Source organism: Rhinolophus sinicus, linkage group LG06, assembly GCF_036562045.2.
Source record: "Rhinolophus sinicus isolate RSC01 linkage group LG06, ASM3656204v1, whole genome shotgun sequence".
In the NCBI taxonomy this organism is placed as follows: domain Eukaryota; kingdom Metazoa; phylum Chordata; class Mammalia; order Chiroptera; family Rhinolophidae; genus Rhinolophus; species Rhinolophus sinicus.
The window spans coordinates 123,023,887-123,044,719 of record NC_133756.1 but is presented as its reverse complement, the minus strand read 5'-3'; the positions used below and the strand labels follow the sequence as shown (position 1 = coordinate 123,044,719).

The 20,833-nt window shown below is 46.3% G+C and overlaps 2 protein-coding genes and 1 pseudogene across 6 annotated transcripts in view; 2 read left to right on the top strand and 1 right to left on the bottom strand.

Annotated features, from left to right (window-relative positions):
• Window positions 1–12: 12 nt before the first annotated feature.
• Window positions 13–20,833, top strand: part of RRP8 (ribosomal RNA processing 8) — a 60,935-nt gene continuing 40,114 nt past the window's right edge. For 2 of the 5 annotated variants that reach the window (XR_012497497.1, XR_012497496.1), the window contains exons 1-7: window positions 57–270; window positions 1,470–1,830; window positions 2,029–2,482; window positions 2,577–2,706; window positions 2,880–2,986; window positions 3,073–3,169; window positions 14,526–14,717. Coding sequence is in view for 2 of the 5 variants with exons in the window: in XM_019755847.2 (XP_019611406.1) it covers window positions 172–270; window positions 1,470–1,830; window positions 2,029–2,482; window positions 2,577–2,706; window positions 2,880–2,986; window positions 3,073–3,169; window positions 3,753–3,872 (1,368 nt within the window). In the remaining 3 variants the exon portion in view is untranslated. Of the gene's footprint in view, window positions 271–1,469; window positions 1,831–2,028; window positions 2,483–2,576; window positions 2,707–2,879; window positions 2,987–3,072; window positions 3,170–3,752; window positions 8,987–14,525; window positions 14,986–16,643; window positions 16,732–20,833 lie in introns of those variants that run through there. The other 3 variants (XR_012497495.1, XM_019755847.2, XM_074335896.1) reach the window with 3 other exon arrangements.
• On the top strand, window positions 11,922–14,516 carry LOC109460434 (10 kDa heat shock protein, mitochondrial; annotated as a pseudogene).
• Window positions 16,822–20,833, bottom strand: part of DNHD1 (dynein heavy chain domain 1) — a 73,255-nt gene continuing 69,243 nt past the window's right edge. The window contains 7 exon segments of the mRNA XM_074335910.1: window positions 16,822–17,582; window positions 17,769–18,574; window positions 18,791–18,940; window positions 19,102–19,193; window positions 19,986–20,187; window positions 20,274–20,390; window positions 20,596–20,782. Of these exon segments, the coding sequence (XP_074192011.1) occupies window positions 17,223–17,582; window positions 17,769–18,574; window positions 18,791–18,940; window positions 19,102–19,193; window positions 19,986–20,187; window positions 20,274–20,390; window positions 20,596–20,782 (1,914 nt within the window). The 3' untranslated portion in view covers window positions 16,822–17,222.

Sequence of the window (20,833 nt, the reverse complement as noted above, 5' to 3'; positions counted from 1 at the left end):
AGCGTGTAAACTCAATGGTTTTCTGCGCCGCGCCTGCCGCTCTAGCCACTCTGGCTGTCACTCTTGTTTCCGGCTGTGTTCCGGCGGCTCTGCGTGCTGTGATTCCTGGAGACGCGCTTTGCACGTGGAGAGGCGCGGGGACCTCGCCACCTCGCTCGGCTCTCCACGCTCATGTTCGAAGAGCCGGAGTGGGCCGAGGAGGCCCCATTAGCTGCGGGCCTCGGGCCTGTAGCCTCACGGCCTCGGCCCGCGGCAGCCTCGCAAACCAAGGTAAGTGGCCACTGGGAGATGTTTCAGGCCGTGAATCGGTTCCTAGTGGATCCTAGCGCAGGGCACGCCGCGCGCACATGTGGGTGTGGGTGTTTTGAGGGAGGGGTACTTGCGGCCGACTGATGATTCCAGAACTTCCAAAACAAAAGGACGTTGGAACTGGGAGTTGGTGAGTAGAAGTTAATGAGGCGAAGTGGGTTTCTTGGACAATAAAAGCACGTACAGAGGTCCTGGATCAAGAGAGCAGGTCCTGTTAGGGTCACACACACAAAAATAATCCGTGTGGTTGGAGCACAGAGAATGAGAAAGGATGTCATTGAAGTTGGAGAGGTAAATTAGTGGGTTTGCATATTTTAAGGATAGACAGAAGCCGATGAAGTGGTTTTAGCCGATGAAGGGGTGGGATTCCTTCAGAATTGCATTTTGAAAGGATCGTTGATTGCAGTGTGGAGATTGAGTTTGAGAGAGCAAGAGCAAATGACAATGACGGGTTGTCAGTACTACCATTCAAAAGGTGGTTGGAGAGGGTACTAAGAACCAGCCAGGTCTGGGACCACCCAAGAGGACTTCAACCCAGTAGACCTTCTCTTCAAGCCTTTGCTGATGTGAGGGTTGCTGTACTTCCTCAGACTCTTATCTTTCAGTCAGCCTCTAACCTGGAATCTGTATGCTTCATGCTTCCTCTTCATCCCTTCAACTCATTGCTGTAGTCCAGGCTGCTGGCTTCTCTGTCCTCAGCTTGTCCCCTTCAGTTTGTTCTCCACAATGCAGCTAGAGTCACCTTAAATACATGCGTGTGATCCTGTCACTCTTGTTTCCAGAAAGCTTCCTGTCTTTTATGAGCTGGAGGCAAAAGCCTGAGATGGAGGTTTGGAACTTGGAGGTTGGGATGGAAGTTGTTGACGTTGGTCCTGTTCCTTGTGGCCTTACCACATTCCTCTGGGAAGCCCCATTCCCTCCTCTGCACATTAAAGAGAGTGGGATGGGTGGTTTTTCTGCTCTCCAGCCTCCCAAAGGCTGGGAGGGTGACTTGAAACTTCTTCAGGGTCCGGCAGGCTTCATGACAAGCTAATTAAGTTAACTGGGAACAATCCAGATACTTCTTCCAGTGTCTGTATCATGTCCACATCTCTCCCTTCTTATTCTTCAGGCTCCATCCATTCTCCTCACCCCTGCTCTCATCCCTTATTTTCTCCCAGGGCTCCAAGCGCTGCCAGCTCTTGGCCACATTACGGGCCCTGGAAGCAGCATCTCTTCCTCAGCCACCCCCCAGCCTGCCTGGCAGTGACTCTGAGGAGGAGGTGGTGGGAAAGAAGAAGAAACGCCCCAAAAAGGCCTCATTTGCCAGTGCTTCTACTGAAGTAGAAGAGAAAAGGAAGAAGCGTCAAAAACAGGGCCCGCCTGGCGGTAACTCTGAAGAAAAGGAAGTAGAAAAGACGAAGTGCCGCAGAGGGGCTTTTCTTGTCAGTGACTCTGCTGCAGAAGTGAAAAGAAAGAGGAAATGCCAGAACCAGGCCCCTTTGAACCCTGCCCAGCACCTGGACAGTGTTGACCAAAAAGGTACTAGTGGATGTGTGGATGTGTGTGGGACAGGGAGGGGGATCAGCTGATCCTACGTACGACAGAGGTTACCTGCCACCATTAGGTTTGGGGTTCGGCAATAAGAAGTACTTTCATCTAGGCCACAGTCTCTGTCTTGCCAAGCCTCTGAATTCAATAGATCTTGCCCCAAATATGCCTTCCCATCTCTCTCTGCAGATCCCCAAACTTGGAAGATTCGTGGTACAGATGACCCACTCAAGCCAAGCCCTGGGGCCACTTCCTCCCAACCCCCCCATACCTTGAGTCGCAAGCAGTGGAGGAATAGGCAGAAGAACAAACGTAGACACAAGAACAAGTTTCGGCCACCTCAGCAGCCAGACCAGGCTCCAGCCACAACCCCCACAGAGGAGACAGAGTTGCCTCCTGCCCCCAGTCCAGACAGCCATGAGGCTCGGGCAGGGGCTCTGAGAGCCCGCATGGCACAGCGGCTGGATGGTGCTCGATTTCGCTACCTCAATGAACAACTGTATTCAGGGACTAGCAGTGCTGCACAGCGCCTCTTCCAGGAAGACCCTGAAGCCTTTCTCCTTTACCACCGAGGCTTCCAGAGCCAAGTCAAGAAGTGGCCACTGCAGCCTGTGGACCGCATCGCCAGGGATCTTCGCCAGCGGTGAATGGGAGTTGGGTACTGAAAAGTGATGTTGGTCAGTCATCAGCTCAGACTAGACCAGTGAGTGATTTCCCCCCCCCCCCCCCACTCCCAGGCCTGCATCTCTGGTGGTAGCTGACTTTGGCTGTGGAGACTGCCGCCTGGCTTCAAGTATCCGGAACCCTGTGCACTGCTTTGACTTGGCCTCTCTGGACCCCAGGGTCACTGTGTGTGACATGGCTCAGGTAAACCCCTTTATCTTTCTGTGTATCTGGCCTGTGCTCTGGGCCCAACCTCCATGTGCTAATCTCTAACACCCCACCCCCCCAGCCCCTGTCCTGGTGTCCAGCCCTAGCTCTCAGTGCTGGCTTTCTCCTCCCCATATTGTGTGCCTCATACAACACTCCCACTCCCACAGGTGCCCCTGGAGGACGAGTCTGTGGATGTGGCTGTGTTCTGCCTTTCACTAATGGGAACCAACATCAGGGACTTCCTGGAGGAGGCAAATCGAGTGCTGAAGCCAGAGTAAGAGCCCCTAAGACATAGGTGCATGTATATATATACACGTGCATGTGTCTGTGTGCTTACACAGAACTTTCCATCCTTCTCAGGGGTCTCCTGAAAGTGGCCGAGGTCAGCAGCCGCTTTGAAGATGTTCGGACCTTTCTGGGAGCTGTGACCAAACTGGGCTTCAAAGTCGTCTTCAAGGTGAGGGCCCCAAGAAATCTGTCCCTATTTTTGTCTCATGTGTGGCCCTTTTCAGGACAATGGTGTTTAGGAGGGAGGCCGTAGGCTCAAAGACATTTGCTTCTTTATTTTTTATTTTTAACTGGGGAAGGGAAATAGGACTTTATTGGAGAACAGTGTGTACTTCTGGGACTTTTCCAAGTCAAGTTGTTGTCCTTTCAATCTTAGTTGTGGAGGGTGCAGCTCAGCTCCAGCTCCAGTTGCCATTGTTAGTTGCAGGGGGCGCAGCCCACCTGCCCTTGCAGGAGTTGAACCGGCAACCTTGTGGTTGAGAGGACTGAGCCATCTGGCCACCCGGGAGCTGAGCGGCAGCTCATTGACTTCATTCTAGTTACAGAGGGCACAGCTCACTGGCCCATGTGGGAATTGAACCGGCAGCCCCATTGCCCAGAGCTCGCTCTCTAACCAACTAAACCACCCGTCCGCCCCAAAGACATTTGCTTCTTGAAGACACAGCTTATGAGAGAGCCCTGGGAAGCTTTCTGAGCAGGGGCAGGACATGGATGTAGGTATTTGGAGCTCACTGGGTCTTTTCTGCCCTTAGGACCTGACCAACAGCCACTTCTTCTTGTTTGATTTTGAAAAGACTGGGCCACCTCGGGTAGGGCCCAAGGCTCAACTCTCAGGCCTGAAGCTTCAGCCATGTCTCTATAAGCGCAGGTGACCTCTGGACCACCCCCCTTGAAAGGGGAGGCAAGTCTCGAACTCCAGGCTCAGAACTCTGAAGACTGTATCCAGCCAGGCTGAGACCCAGGACCTAATACCACTCTTCCTTCATCCAGGAACAAAGTGTGATGAAACCGCTGGCTCAGCCCTGCTCTAATGAAGGCTTCTTGGTTGCAAGAAGCATAAAATCACTCAGGCTAGCCAAAGAATAAGGAGTGTATTAGAACACAGAGATATTTGGGAATTATGGATCTCCTAGGAGTCATGGAAACTAGATGGTTGAGAATTCAAGGCATCTCTGGATTTGACTCCCCTTTCCATCTCTCAGGAGCCACATGAGCTTTTTGTTCTGGCATCTCCATACTTCTTTCTTCTGATCTCTGTCTGCAGACCAGCTCCCTCTGCTCACCCATAGATAATGTTCCTTCAGCTTTGGTCTTTTCAGGCTTTCAAGGCCTGACAGGCAGGTATTGCTTCTTGGCTCTGGGGCAACTGGTAGCCCACAAACATCCTGCCTCAATACATCAGTCTGGGCTTCTGGGAAGACTGTTTGATTGTTCCTGTACTTCTTTCCCCCCTAGCCTTATCTCCATCTTTGGAGCCACATGGTACAAACAACTCCCAGCATCTATTGTCTTCTCAGGCCCTGGTGTGTGTGTCTGGCTGAGAGCACAGATTTTGGAATCAGATAGACAAACCTAGGTTCAAATCCTGGCCTGCCACTTATTGTTGAGAGTCATTTAATCTCTGAATGTCACATTCCTCATTTGAAAAGTGGTAGAATTCCTTTCTCATGGGATTGTTGTGTGGGCCAACTGAGGAAATCTGCAGCCAGGGCAGGGTATTGAGGGGGTGCTCAATAAAGTGTAGTGTGGCTATTACGTGTTGTAAGCCTCGTTGTTCTCTAAAGACTTTCCATAGGCTGAGTTGGAGGTTGAGGGGTACAAAAATGGATTTGTTGTCTGAGGAAGACTCTGGAAGAGCTCAGTATAGGCCTTTCAATGGGCCTGTTTAATAGGATATTTAGAGATTCTTCACAGATTCTGAGCTGTCCTTGGAGGGGGGTAGTGAAGGAATTGGGTCTCTTCATACATAACAATCATTTAATGCCACATTGGGTGGGGGATTGAGCTGTTCATTGGTAGAAGGGTCTGTTGTTTCTGCCTGGCAGTGGGCCCAGATCAGCGTGTCATAGGAAAGCTGTAGGCAAAGAAGGCTAGTGTTGGGAGAAGAGGAACTGGATTGACAGATCTTTGGCCTCTGCTAAAATGAATCTGCCATGGGCTCAGGTATAAAGATACAAGCTCTACCTATTTCCAAGAATAAGAACTGAGCGTGGCCACTGGGACACAGGTTCCAGGACTCTGAGGGAGTTGAATGCCTCCAGAAGGGTATGGAGGTTTTGAGACAGGCTGTCGGCCAGAGGGCATGTGTGGAAGCTGTGAACCATTCAGCAGACACTGGACAGGGTCTTGGCATATGCTCTTCTCTCTGCTGAACACTCATCTGACTGGCAGAGTCTTCCTCATGCTTCTAAACAACCTAGTTGTTTCTTACTCCGTTACTCCCAAAGCAGAATGAATGTCTTCAGCTGTGCTGTCAGAGCATTACCTAAAGAGTGCAGCTTTGTGTAATTTGTGTGTTTAAATGCTGTGTTGTGGTTGCTTTGTGCATTAGACTGCAGTCCTCTCAAGTCACATTATCACATTGATCTTTGTATTCCCAGACTTTGTCACTCGAGTTCACATATGCAAGAGATAAGGAACAACAGGGTCCAGTTGAGTGGGATTGATGGGAGCAGGGATGTTGCAGGAATCCAGCTTTGGGGCACAAGAGGAGGGCACTGTGGACCAGTGACCTTGGAAGAAATAGGCAGATGGGAGAACTTCAGCAGGTAGACTGGTAGATGTTGAAGGCTGGTGACAGAAACAAATCTGAGGTAAGTCTCTGCTTTCTGGCTTGAGCAATTGGTGGGCAGGTGGTGCCATTCAAAATGTTGGGTTTTAAGTACCTTTAGATGGTCATTTGGAAGTGGGACACAGAAGTCTCAGGAGAGGTCTGTGCTAGGGATTTGGGAATCAGCAGCGTAGAGGTGGTAATGAAAGTTATGGGAATAGATAAGATATCCAGAGCAAGATAATGAGAGGGGAAAATGACTCCAAATAGAACTTTGAGGAGCATTTAGTGGATGGGGAAAGGAAAAGGAACCAGCAAAGGTGACAAGATGAGAAGGTTGGGCAAGAGATGGAGGAGTTAAACCAGAAGAGTGGATTTTTTAATATGGAAGGAATGGGGAGGTTGTCAGCTATCAAATGCTGTTGAGAGGTCTGTTAAGATGAGAGAGAAGTCAGATTGTGGTGGGATGAGGATTGCTGAGTAACGTTGAGGGCCTGTTTGAACTTATAGTGGTATGACTTTATAGTTACACCAATCAGCGCAGTGGTGTGGTTATCTCTGCCTACCCAGGAATCTAGGTGTGGCTGTGGGAAATGTGAGCACTGAGGGATCATCAAGAGTTGGAACCTTTCCATGTAATTGAAATGAAGGGAAAGCAAGCAAAGGAGTTTCAGACCATTTGCAACTGATAGCTATGCTGGACCATGGAATTTTGTAGAACAGGCGGGATAGTGAAGACAGGAGTAGGTTGTTACACTGGGACTAATTGAACAAGTGACTTGGGAGGCTGGGAGGCTGTGGTCACAAGTTGGAATGCTTGAATTACAAACATTGGAAGCAGAACAGTTCCAGGTGATGGCAAAGTCTAGTGTGTAGCTACAGGAGTGCGTGCCAGAGAGGCATGTAAGGGAGGTTGCCTGGAGATTGGTTAATGGACTGAGGGCTGGGGTGTGTGTGTGTGTACACACGCACATGCGCATGCTGGGGGGCTATTGTCTGCATTGGTTTTGAAGTTCTCCAGGATGATGGCAGAAGTTGATGTGGAGCAGGTGCCAACCTCTTGAGGGAGGGAGTGGATCCAGGAAATCTGCAGACGAAGGGAAGGAAAGGCTGATGGCATGAATTTCCAAAGTGCAGAGGGTTCACACAGCCTACCAGAGAGACTCCCATTTGGAGGGTGATGTGAGGCTGGTGAGTGGTGCTGGCTGACAGGCAGCCAAGATAAAATATCCTGACAGTCCTCTCCAGCTTGTCAGGATTCACCGAGGATTACTGGGGAGAGGACTATTGTGGCAGCTCCATGGGGCAGGAGCCTCCCGGAACAATGGGGAGGTAAGCCACAAAATTCCAGAATGTGTTGGAGTAGCAGGGCATCTCACTTTAGGACACATATCACCTTTTTAAGTTCCATGTCCATGTTCTTTCCCAAATGTTATTTATATTCATAAATCTTGACTAATTTTCCCTGTTTTCTTAGCATGCTCAGCAGGACATCTGGGGTCTGTCCTCCCTCTTGCTTTCCTCCGCTCCTTATAATTTGGATTCTCCCTTGGCCTATTCTGGTTCCAGCCACCTGAGCAGATACCTCTCTGGGTCGGACTCAGGCCCCAGGCTCCCTATAACTCAGTCCAGCCCCCACTAGTGGCTCCGTGCATCACTCTGGTTCTAAAGCAGCACTTTCCTGAGCCTGATCCGGCTCCTCCCTGCTCCACCATCAGCTTCAGGACAAGTTCTTGTTCAAGTCCATGCCTGGGCTTCAGTGTCTAATGTTGAGAGCCTAGACTGAAAAGAGAACAATATATATTTCCTGAAAGAGTACTAGCATGCCAGCTGTTTCAAGAACAATGAGACCAGTTTAAGGAACAATTTGAGAACAGATTGAAGGAGTGGCAAGAATAGTAAGAGGCAAATGCAAGTGAAAGGGAGCTGCCGGATTGTGAAAAGAAGTGGTTCTCAAACTTTAGAGTGCTGTAAAATTACCTGGAAGGTTTGTTGTAATGCAGATTGCTAAGCCCTCCCCCAGTTTCTGATTCAAAAGATCAGGATAGAGTTTGAGAAGCTCTTTTTGGTTGTTTTGATTTTTCTCAGTGAATCAGCCAGTAGACTTTGGGTTGAGAGTGAAAAATGGGAGAAAGGGGGTAGGAGAACAGGAATATTGTTGCTAAGAGAGGAAATGAATGAATTAAGGAAATATAGTATGATTGCTGGTAGTATTAATAGCACACTTAAGGTTCAAGGTCAGAGGATAGGATGGGAGGAGACCAGTGCAAGATTGCTTTGTAAAGAGCTTCTTACTGTGAGACAGAGTACTGTCAACCCACTCACTCCTTTGTGGGGGCTGGTTTCTGCCCTCTTACCTCAAGTCTAATTCAGGACTCCACTGGGACCATTCAGGAAGCTTGAGATATTTATTCCTACAGCCAAGGAATAATGAGCCTGGAGTCTAACTCCTGCCCTGGAAATGTAGAAGGCAAACAGAGGCTCACTGATTGTTTCTATGGTGGAGCCAGGTGAGTGCTGCTGCTTTTGCATTGGCCTGCATTCCCAGAATTTGCCATCGCAATAATGCATGAGTGTATCCTATGCGCCTTGTAGGAGAGAGGGAAGCATGGGGTGGTCCTGGATCCTGTCCAGTAGGATCATTTGAAGAATCAAGGAGACCTCAGCACAAAGAAGCTACAAGTGTGCCATGTGGGCTGAGGAGGAAGTTGCAGGAGACCCAGAATAAAGCTGCATGCACTAAGGTCAAGAGGACAGCAGGGATGCCCCCTTTAAATATCTGCCCGGCCCATAGGGCACAGAACCACCCAGTTAGGCAAGAACTGTTCCATCGCCTTACTTCTCTGCACTTGGGCCCAGAGCGATCAGCAGCTATTAGGGCTATTAGGTGGAGAGACACTGAGAAGGGAAGAGAGTATATAGATCATTCCTCCCCCAGTGCAGGCTCCTTGGCTTAAGTAGAGCAGAGCTCTGCGGAGGGGAAAATAGTTAAAGCTACAACAGGTAGAGGCTATTTATTGTTACATAGGATTGGACATTTGAATTACTTGAGATTGTTTTTGTATCTTAAACTGATTGTAAAACTGTTACTAAGAATGAGCTGGAAAATCACAGGCTTGCTGCAGCTTTTCTCCACAGCAGGGGAAGAGTACCCCCAAATGAAAAAAGTTTGGAGGAGTGGTGAGAGACAAGAATAAAGTTGAATTTGGATAGCAATCTGTGCTTCATGCTTCTTAGCATCCCCTTTAGAGGTTTATTGCTTTTGCAGTTATTGGTGAGCTTCAGTTTTTGTTCCTGTAACGGTCCTGAGGGAACACAGTTCCAAAAGAAACAACATGATCTTGGCAGAAACACAGCTCAGCTCCAAACACTCAACCATTTCCGTAATTGCACAGAGCCCTTTACAGCCTTTCACAGAGACCCATAATTACGTAGAGCTTTTATCCCCAGGTCATCCTCCTTCCCAGGTGACTTCTCAGACTGGCCACCTGGTTCTAGGATATTTGACTGCTGCAGTAACTGCCTTACTCGTCTAATTGCTTCCACTCCTGCCTCCAAAGCAGTTCATTTCGCACATCATTTTGCACACAGCCAAGTGATCTTTTTAAAATGTAAATCAGATTTGTCACGTCTCTGCTTAAAATCCATTGTTAGTGAGTTTGGGGAATTAGAGCAGTTAGCATTGTATATCCTGGCTAGTATATCTTCTCTGGGCATCCTATCCACATTACTCTTGATCACAAAACCCTTTTTGTTTACTTCCGGGTGTTTCAAACATTTCATTATTGTACAAGATGTTAGTCACCACTTCCCACCTGTCCCATGAATTTTAATATTAATTGGGAAAGAAAATGTTCACATCGGGAAGATGAGATGCTCACTTTACCAGTTACATTTTGACTGTGATAAGAAAAAAAATCCCACTAAAGAATGTCTTAAATGAGATTTTTTTTCTTCTCATAGTAGAAACCTGAAGGTAGGTGGCTGTTAGCATTGGTTTGGGAACTCAAGGTGTTAGTGATTAGGTCTCTGATCCTCTTGGTCGCTTGATTCTCGTGGTTTTAAGATGATGTGTTCCTGATTAAGCAGGGCTACCCTACTTACTACTTACTAATACACTTATTGGGAGTCTCACTGATTGTCACAACTTTCTGGCCCTACTTCATGGGTCCTTCTACACTGTTAATACTCTGGTGTAAATATGTTCCACTATTTTCTATAACATGGCTGAGACCAATCTAAAATACTAACATTTTAAATGTATTTGTTTCTTCCACCCGTTCCCACATCTCAGTGGCCTGTCAGCAACTCATCCAATTCAATGTATATTTTATTTATGTAGAACTCCAAAAATCAACCAAAAAAAGATAAGCCAATAGAAAAAATTGGGCAAGAGATTTGAACAGGGACCTTATAGAACAGGATTTTCAATAATGAGTAGACTCATGAAAAGGTCAATCTCATTAGTAATCAGGGAAATGCAAAGCAACACCAAATGGCAACATTACACATATACTGGAATTGGGGGAAAATGCCACAAGATAAAGATAAGGAGTAAAGTGAATTACGTGGACTAAGTGAACTCTCATATCCCTGATGAAGGGAGTATAAATTGAAATTTTTGGGAACAGTCTGGCATTATCTACTGAAGTTGAGAATAGACATATTTTATGACCAAGCGATTCTACTCATAGTTATATTTCCAATGGATATGTGTGCACATGCACAGGAGGCATTTGCAGATTGTTCATAGCAGCATTATTTGTAGGAACCACAAAATGGTCATTAGTCACGTCACAAACACTTAAACCCACCTCCTCCCCAAAATGCCCACTATAATAACACAACAAATCTTCACAACAAAATGAAAACTGAAAACATTGTCAACGGTATTCAGTTTTCAACCGAAATTACCAGGCATGTAAACAAACAGGAAATAGCCCTGTAAGTATTATAAAAATATGAAATTATAAATGTTAATTTATACTCAGGATAAAAGACAATAGTAACTGACTCCATTGGGCTTAGATATTGGATTTAGCTGTCAAATATTTTAAAGTACCTGTCAATGTGTTCAAATAATGAAAGGAAAATAAAAGAAAGGAAAATATGGTCTCAGAGATACACAGATAGGGAAACTTGCCAGAGACATAGACTACAAAAAGGAACCAAATGAAAATTCTAGAATTAAAAAACTAAAAGGAAAAAAGTACAATACAAATTACTGAATTTGAACAACAGACTGAAAAGAGACTGAAAGAAGTGGACAGGGCCTCAGGAATGACCCTATAACAAAAGATATCTTTGTCATGAAAATCCCAGAGATGGATGAGAAAGAGAAGCTGAGAAAGTACTTGATGAAAAATAGCAAAATCTTCCCAAATTTGGTAAGAGACAAAAACCTATGGACTCAAGAAGCAAAGTGAACAACGCCAAACAGGATAAACATGGGGAAATTCATATTAAAACATACCATAATTAAACTTCTGAAAACTAAAGAAAAAGCTAAAGCTAAAGCTTTTTTCTTAAAAGCTAAAGAAAAAGGGTGCTGTACCTAAAGGGGAAGAACAGTTTGAATGACAGCAATTTCTCATCAGAAACCACGGGAAATGTATAGGGAAATGTCACAATATCTTTCAGGTTTTGAAAGAAAACCCATACTCTTACCCTAGTGAAAATATCCTTCAGGAATGAAGGGGAAATTTGGACGTTCTTAAATGAAGGAAAACCAGGAGAATTTGTCACCAGCTGACTTACCCTAAAAGAATGGCCAGAAATTCTCCAAACAGAAAGGAAATGATAAAAGAAGAAATCTTGGAACATCAAGAAGTATGAAAGAGCACAGTGAACAAAAATGTGTGCAAATACAGCTAGCTTTCCTTCTCTTGAGTTCTCTGAATTATCTTTGATGGTTGAAGCAAAAATTATAACACTGTTGTGGTTCTAAATGTAAGAGAAGTATTTAAGATGATTACATTATAAACAGGGAAGGATAAAGGGAGGTAAAATTTCTATACTTCACTTTGAAATTGATAAAATAACACCAGTAGACCATATTAAGAATATTAAGGCTTTTCTAAAGTTCACATGTCCAGAAGACTGGACTGCAGGTCTCTTCTTGCGGCCGCGGCGCAAGAGCAGAGTATGAACTGCTGCTGCCAAAGTCGTGACAGGACAGGCATTTAGGAAGTTTCTCCCACTCTTTGATCGAGTATTACTTGAAAGGAGTGCTGCTGAAACTGTAACTAAGGGAGGCATTATGCTTCCTAAAAAATCTCAAGGAAAAGTATTGTAAGCAACAGTAGCAGCTGTTGGATCTGGCTCTAAAAGAAAGGGCGGAAAGATTCAACCAGTTAGTGTGAAAGTTGGAGATAGTTCTTCCAGAATATGGAGGCACCAAAGTAGTTCTAGACGACAAGGACTTTTTCTTATTTACATATGGTGACGTTCTTGGAAAGTATGTAGACTGAAGTAAATCACTATTGACATGGTATCACATGAAGCTGCCCATTCCACTGAAGTTGTGAAATCTCATCATGTAAATAATTTCCACGTCTCTTTTTTGTAATAAACTAATGATATCCAAAGTAATGACATCCAGTGTCTCTTAAAATTTAGTTCCACTGTACTGATATAAACATTTCCAAATAAAAATATGTAAATAAAAAGAATATTAAGAATATGTATATGTGTGTGTGTATATATATATACCACTAAAAAGCTATACAAAGATATAATCTCCAAAACACTATAGATAACTCAAAATGGAATTCTAAAAAGTATTCACTTAACCCAGAGGAAGGCAGAAAACACAAAAATCAAAGGAGTCAACAAAAAATTCCTAGCATAAGTGAGTTCAGCAAGGTTGCAAGATACAAGATAAACATACAAAAATTGTATTTCTATACACTAGAAATGAACATGTAGACACTGAAATTAAAAATACTATTTATATTTGCTCAAAAAGAAATGACGTAGCTCTAAACCTAACATTTATAGGACTTCTTTGCTGAAAATTATACAACACTGATGAAATCAAAGATCTAAATAAATGGGGAACATACCATGTTCATAGGTTGCAAAACTAAACAGTAACGATGTCAATTGTCCCCACTCAGATACAGAGGTTTTACACAGTTCCTGTGAAAATCCCAGTATAATTTTTGTAAACATAGACAAGATTTTTGTATGAGAAGACACGATTTTTGTAAAATTTTATGAGAAGACAAAGGAATTAGAAGAGCTAAAACACTTGAAAAAGAAGAATAAAGTAGGAGGAATCAGACTACCCAATGTCAAGTCTTACTATACAGCTACTGTAATCAAGGCTCTGAGGCATTGGTGGAGAGAGGTATAGATGCACAAATCAGTAGAACAGAGTGGAGAACAGAAATAGACCCACACAAATAAGCCCAATTGATTTTTGATAAAGGTGCAAGAGCAATTTAATGGGGGAATGATATCCTTTTTACCAAATGGAACTGGAGAACTTGGACATCCTTTGGAAAAAAACTTGACCTAGTCTCACACCATATACAAAAATTAACGCACTATGGATCATGGACTTAAATATAAAATGATAAAACCTTTAGAAAAGAAACATCAGAGAAAACCTTTGGTATCTAGTGCTATGCAAGAGTTTTAAACTTGACATCACAAGCATGATCCATAAAAGGAAACTTGGATAAACTGGACTTCAAAATTAAAACCCTTTGCTCAATGAAAGACCCTGTTAAGAGGAACCTACAGACTGGGAGAAAATATTTGCAAACTACATATCTGACAAGGGACTAGTAAATATAATAATAAAGAATTCTCAAAACTCAAGGGTAAAAAAACCTGATAACCTTATATCTACTAAAGAAATTGAATTTGTAATTAAAATTCTTTCCCATTAAAAAAATAACGAAAAACTCCAGGCCCAGATGGCTTTACTGGCAAATTCTATCAACCACTGCATGAAGAAAGAATATCAGTCGTACACACGCTGTGTAGAGAATGGCTTCTGGAGACAAATGTCTAGATTCAAAAACTGGCTCCACTATTTTCTGACTCTGTGACTTTGGATAATTTACTGAGTCTTTGTCTCAGTTTCCTCATCTGCAAAATGGAATAATAATAGTACCTATCTTATAAATTCCAGGGTTCTTAGGCATTCGTAGATGAAAATAGCACTTTTTTTCCTGTTTCAGACATTTCCTCTATCCTATTTCTGAATGAGAATTTCAAATTATACTGAAAAGTTGCAAAAATAAATGAGCTTCAGGTGAGCTACAGAGTGCTAGTCGATGACATTTTTGGTCTTTGGATTTTTAGTGCATGTAGTGTACATAGATGGATCGCAAATTTTCTCACAAATTTGCATATGCAAATAAAATTTAGCTCCTGTCTCAATTACTGATCTGATTTTCCTCACAAGTCTCACTGCTATCCTGCGCTCCACTGAATAGTGGAAGAGGCTAGAAATTAATTCAGTGTCTTTAAGTTTCATTTATTCTCTTTGAAGTAAATGCTCAGATATTCAAATTCCTCCCATTCTACCTCTGTTCCTCTCCAAAGTGACATCTGGCTATAGAGAGGAGGGCTTATGTGGCGTTTTGATATCAGAAGGAAGGGGCCCTCTGGTCTAATATTGGCTCTTGGGTATGCACAAGCTGGAATATTCTGAGTATGGTTGGCCTAGTTCTTCTATACCTGGGCATTCTGCCAACATTTGCCTCTAAAGCTGATGAATCCGTCATCTTGCTTTTTACAGCTGTCAGGGCCTGTGCCCCTCCCTGCCAACTTGGCCTCCTCTCAACAACTCTGATGCTGTAGACCACAGTGATTTTCTGCCTGGTACTCCACTGAGCCTAAAGAGTCTATTCAGCATCCACACCATGCAGGAATCAAGAGACAGCCCTTGCTGACCATGCCACTCTGCCCTAGCAATGCTCCTGGGACAATGGTAAGTCCATGCTGCAAAGCAGTTCCCTTCTAAAGTCCCAGGAGGATAAAGGGCAAAAGCCGCTTTGCCCTCCGTATGTCAGTTTACTGCTCCGTCCCAAAGTCCCAGGTCAAGTTGATTTTTGTCCTCCTCCCTCTCTTGTCTCTACTACTTCTACCCCCATCCACTGGGACAGGACAGGAAATCTCCCCTTTGTCATGTGTCTTACTTCTTCCTTCCTTTCATTGTTTGAGACTTTAATTTCTTAACAATATTTTAATTTATCTGGTAAACAATTTTAATAGTGAAATTGTCAAATCTGGAACATTTTTACATGGAAGTCATTGTATTTGGGCTATACTGCCAAATGGTAGTTATTTTATAATTTCTAAGTGACTCAGTTTAATAACTGGGCTGTGAATAATTCAAGAAATTTCAGTCCAGAGAATGGAGTGGATTTGGAGAAAATGTTCTGTACCAACAAATTTCAGATGGTTTTATAGGTGTCTCACTATCTATCACTTCCAGCTCCCACTGGAGGATAAATAGTAGTGATGGTAAACATGGATAGAGTGTTCATTTATCCAAAAGGACTTCTTTAATATTCTGCTAATCCCCCTAAAGATACAGCTATGTCCCTGGTTGACCATAGGAAAGAAAAAGGGAATGGTTTCTGAGGAAAGTGGAGACTTTGGCCTCTGTGCTCGACCTTCTGTTAAAAGGCATCAGTTGCACCATAGTCACTAGTGAGTGGGGTGACTGTGAAGAGATTGTGCACCGACGCTCAGTATATACTTTGTCTGCATTTCCTCCCACCATGTAGCTTGTACCTAGCCAGACAGTGAGGGAAATAAGTCATCCTGGTAAGTTTTGGTGCTTGGGGTCAGGGAGAGTAAGCCCACGTAGGCCTTTAGCTCTGCCATACCCTAGCCTGAGTTTTATCAGAGAGGTTTGCCCTGGGATAGCATGCAATTATGCAACTAATTATAACTCAGCATATCAAAGCAGAACTCAATTCCCAACCCCAATCTGTCTCTCCCTCAGATTGCCCATCTCAGTTAATGACACCATGATCTGCACAACTTGCTCACACCTAAAATCTAGGAATCATCCTAGATTTGTCCTCTTCCCTCATTCCATCAGCAAGTCCTGTTCGCTTTGCCTCCAGAATATTTCCTAAATCCATTCATTCTCCCGTCTCCACTGTTGTGATCCTGTCCATATCCATCATCTCATTTGAATTACTTCAATAGCCTCCAAACAAATCTTCCTCCTTGTTATTCTGGATTTTCTTCCACCCATCCACCATAGAACAACCAGTGTGATCTTTGAAAAATGCAAATTAGATCATGTCATCATCTCCCACCTAATACTCTCCAATAGATTCCTCCTTATGCTTTTAGAAAACGCAGGCTCTTTAGCATGAAAAGGCTCTGTGATCTGCCCCTATGTCTTTACATCTTCCTGGCTCACTCTGCTCCTCCCTTACCATGCTCCAGCTACATGTTCCATTCCTTGAATACCCCAGGGTTGTTCTGCCTCAAGACCTTAGCACCTACTGAGTGCTCTACTGGAAACACTCCTCGTAGATCTTCAAATAGTTCCCAGGAAGCCTTCCTTGACCACCCAAACTGTATTAACTGCTCCCCCCTCTAGTCACGCTCTAACATATCAGCCTACTTTATTTTCCTTTTTTAAGAACTTTTATTTTAAGTGTGTTTTTCCAGGACCCATCAGCTCCAAGTCAAGTAGTTGTTCCAATCTAGTTGTGGAGGGCGCAGCTCACAGTGGCCCATGTGGGGATCGAACCGGCAACCTTGGTGTTATGAATATCATGCTCTAACCAACTGAGCTAACCGGCCGCCCCTACTTTATTTTTTTTACATCACTTAAAAATCATCAATTTAACTTATTTGTATGTTGACCTTTTCTGTCTCCCTGCATTAGAACAATCTCATCAGTGCCTGGAATAGCACCTGGTTCAGAGGAGTGCTCAACAAATAATTTTTGAATGAACGTAGGGCCTTGTATCTTATTTTGCTTTTTTTGTATGTGTGTATGGCTCATTCAGAATATCCATCGTAGGGGGAGGGATGACTGGTAGAGCAGGATTGGGGCATTCCCAATAATATTATACCACTAAATGCCTTAAGAAAATCATTTTGAGTTCTAATGTTATCCTTTTATAAATATCCCTTGTGGATATAGCACAAGTGCTGAGAGCACAGTAGAGAGCTGGGTAAGGATTTGGGCGGTTGCATGTTCGCCATCCCCAGATCTGCCTAGCGCCTTGGATGCATGACCGATACCAGGCCCATCTCCCCATAGTGTCCCTACACTCTCCTCCCCCGGTTGCCAGGCACACACCCTCTTCTCCCTTCAGTGTGAACCAACCTCATCTCTCATCAGTTGTGCACACTGCTTTCCCCTCAGTGTGTCACATCCTCTGTGCGCACACACCCTACACTCCTTCTAAATCTCAGAACTCTTTCATCGAATCCCTCCGACTTTATTTTGGTTGAGGGCTCAGGGCAGGGGTGGGCTGCACACATGGACTCTCCGTTGGACACAGACGGCAGGGCTGAGCTTTGTGGGCAGCGGCAGGTGCATTAGGATATTCCTGCTGTGCAGCCTTGTGGTGCCGAGGGGACCTTCCATGTACACAGGACAGGAATATACAGCCAGGCCGGCATGGGGTGGCAGGTCATTGGTGCCCTGGGCCTGGGTTCTGGTGCTGATGCTGATTGGAGGCAGAGGGCTGGGCCCGCTGGAAGGACTGTCCTGCAAGGCCCCTGCCAGCGGGTCCCACTCGGCATTCCAGAGCTGTAGCCCAATCAGCAGCAGCTCCCCCACCTCTGGAACCATGGGCTTTGGGCCCTTCACCACCTGAGGACGCCAGAAGTTGGTCAGGCAAGGTTAGAAAGCTGAGGGATCATGGTGGAGCAGGATCAGAGAAGCAGGTGGGGGTACCAAGGGGGCAAGATCAGGAAGAAGCAAGGTGGGATAACTGCGAGGTATAATCAGGGACGTTGAGGGAACGGAATTGGAAATGAAGGGGCAGCACGAAGTTACCTGGAGGTGCAGAGGGTTGATGTTCAGCCCCTGACGTTTATGGAGGAGCTGATTGGAGCTGGAGCCTTGAATTTGACAACCAGGCAAATTCGAGTTGGGCACATACTGGTCCATAGCAAAGGCAGCCTCCCAGCGCAGGAAAAGCAGCAGGCGGCGTGGGTGGCGAAAGGCTGACAGGTGAAAGATGCGTTTTGGTACTTCGGAGCCCACGTCCAGGTAGCGAACCAATAGTTGTCCACTGCGTGACAGCTGTCGCAGCCAGTGCCAGGGCGGCTGTGGCCCAGCAGGCGCATGAGGTCTCCAAGGCGGAGGTAGGAGGCCATTCCAGAGAGCGTGGGCCACCACGGCACAGCGTTGGGAAGCACACGGGGTCGCACCCTTCAGCTGCTGCAACAGGCAGTCGAGGTCCCGCTGCAGCGTGCTCACCAGCTGGCTCAGTTCCAGCACCTCCATCTGGAGGAAACCCTCCAGAGGCTGCTCCGCATTCAGTCCCTGCACCACCCACCCGGCGCCAGACTCATCTTGGTGAATGGTCTTGGTCAGCAGAGCCTGTAACGACTCCAGTTTCTGCTTGGCTAACACGAGGCGTTGCCACAGCCGCCTTTCGGCACGCCGGGAGCCTCCCGGAGGCGCAGGCACCCAAGTGGGTGAACTCCGCTGCAGCGCACTCAGGAAAGCACGACTCTGGCGTCGTAACAGCCAAGCCTGGGGGCCAGCACTCAGTCCGCAGATCTGGGGTTCAGGTGGTATGGGCAATAGGTACAGCTGGGCCTTGCACTCTGCCATAGCATCTGGCTCCTCTAGCTCTTGGAGGTGGAGGTGATGGGTGAGAAACAAGATGGACTCTCCCCACCCCAGTTCAAGGGAGTAGGCCTTCCTCTGACCTTTAAGCCATCACCCCATAACTGTGTGAATATTGCCCCCTCCTACCCCTTTATGGGCACTGCTGTTCACATTCCCGTGAGGGTGGCACTACATTGCGCTGTTCTCCACCCCAACACAGATACCTGACTGGAGCTTACCTGGGCTGGGCATCAGAGTGGCCAGCAGATACTGGGGGGGGTGTGGTTTGTCCCAACTCCCCCTGCTGGAGCTCAGGCAGGCTTGTGTGAGGCTAATCAGGGTCTCCCTGTCCTTGTCGTCTCCCACAGGACCCCCATAGAAAACCGAAGCTGAAGATGAGGTCAGATCCCTTTAGTTCCAACCTCTCCAGTTTCCACCACTTCCCAAACCAAAGTTGTGAATGATGTCCCCATCTCAGTACTCCCACCCCCACCCCTTTCTGGGCTCTCCTGTGGGCTGATGACTACATGGCAGAAAGGAAGGGTCTCACCGGCCAGCTCCTGCATGGCAGCACTGGGATTGCTAAGGCTGGCACACAGCTGGTCTTGGATCTGAAGGACCTGGCTTAGGGTCACTTGACTCCTGGAGAAGGGGAACAGAAAGTAGGGTTTCAAAAGCATCTATATGCTGAGGACTCGCACATCTTCCTCTCCAGCTCAAACTTCTCCTGAGCCCCAGACTCAGGAGGGCTCATTAGTCATTGTCACTTGGCATCTCAAAAGACAGCTTGCTTTCAATGAAAATCATCATTTCCCTCCATACTAGCCACCCAGTTGTCCAAGGCAGAAATCTGGGAGCCATCCTTGCCTCTTCCTCTTCCTCATCCTATATTTACTCTCCATCCCTGCTGTGACCACCCTAGTTCCCATCACCATGACCTCGTCCCTTGAGACTTCCAAGCCTCCTAAAACTGCCTGCTTGCCTCCAGCCAGCCCCATCTGGTCCGTTTTCCACACTGAAGCCTGAGTGATCTTTCCAACAGACAAGTAGGATCAATTTTTTTTCTCCTACTTAAAACCCTTCAGTGGCTGCCCACTTCCTCAGGATAAAATCAGGTCCCTTGCAATGGTCTTAACGGCCCTGTGCCACAACCCTCACCTCTCCCACTCAAGTCTCACCTCTCCCACCCACAGCATGTCCACCTCAGCCACACTGAAGTCTTCTCCCTCCTACTGAGCTTAGTTCCCTCTGCTCAGAAAGGCCCCATCTTCACCTAATCTGCCTGTTTTCAAGACTCAATTCAAAGTGAGTTATTTCCTTGGCTTCCCTCGGCCCTCACACGTTGGCTCTCCCCCGAGATGAATCCCAGCACGTGGAAAATACTCAGTGGTTGCTAAGTGACTGACTAAGGAGCAGGATGGGTGAGTCCCTCACCAGCGCCCCCTATGTGCCTGCAGCTTCATTCCATAGAGCTGCCGGTGTAGCAGGAGGCCATGCAGGAGGAGCAGAGGCAGCGCCTTAGTAGGGGGTTGCACATACAGTCCTTGCTGGGCTAGCTCCACGCTGTCGATCAAGACGCGGCGCAGGTCCAGGGACGGCTCCCAGGAAATAGGCATGGAATGCTGAGTTAGTATAGCTGGGGAGGAAGGAGAGTGCTAAGCCAACACAGCACAGTTGCCCTCCCCACTCCAGTCTGAGAGCCTGTAGGGGAAAGCTCCTCACCTGGTAAGGAAGCAATAGCCTCTGTAGGCACAATAAGCCAAAGACGGAAATCTCTGTGGACCACATTCCTGCTTGTAGGTTGAGCTAAAAGCAGTTCTAACTCCAGGTCCGAGACCACTAGGGGTCAGACATGGGGCTGAGATCAATCGCTGGGTAAAGGGTCAGATACAAGTTGAGGGATCAGACTTGAGGCTAGGGGGTCAGGAGTCACATACAGGGGACAGGCTTGGAGCTAGGGGATTGGCCATGAGGCCGGAGAGTGCAAGCTCAGGCCCAAGTGTAGGAAAAGGTCCTAGAAATGATCTCTAGGGAGCAAACCCACCCTTGGCTCCGTCCAACAGCCCCAGCAAGGGCTGCAACAGCTCCTTCGGCCAGTAAGGCATCAGGTGACAATTATCCAGCACCAGCCAGTGCCCTTTGTGCATAGCCTGGCAGAGAGTGCTGACCACAACCGAGACCGGATCCCAGGCCTCAGAGCCCAGGGCTATCACCTCCAGATGCTTCTGCCCCTGGGAACCAACAGAGAGATGTCAGAAGAACTCAAAGTGATCATAAAGTGA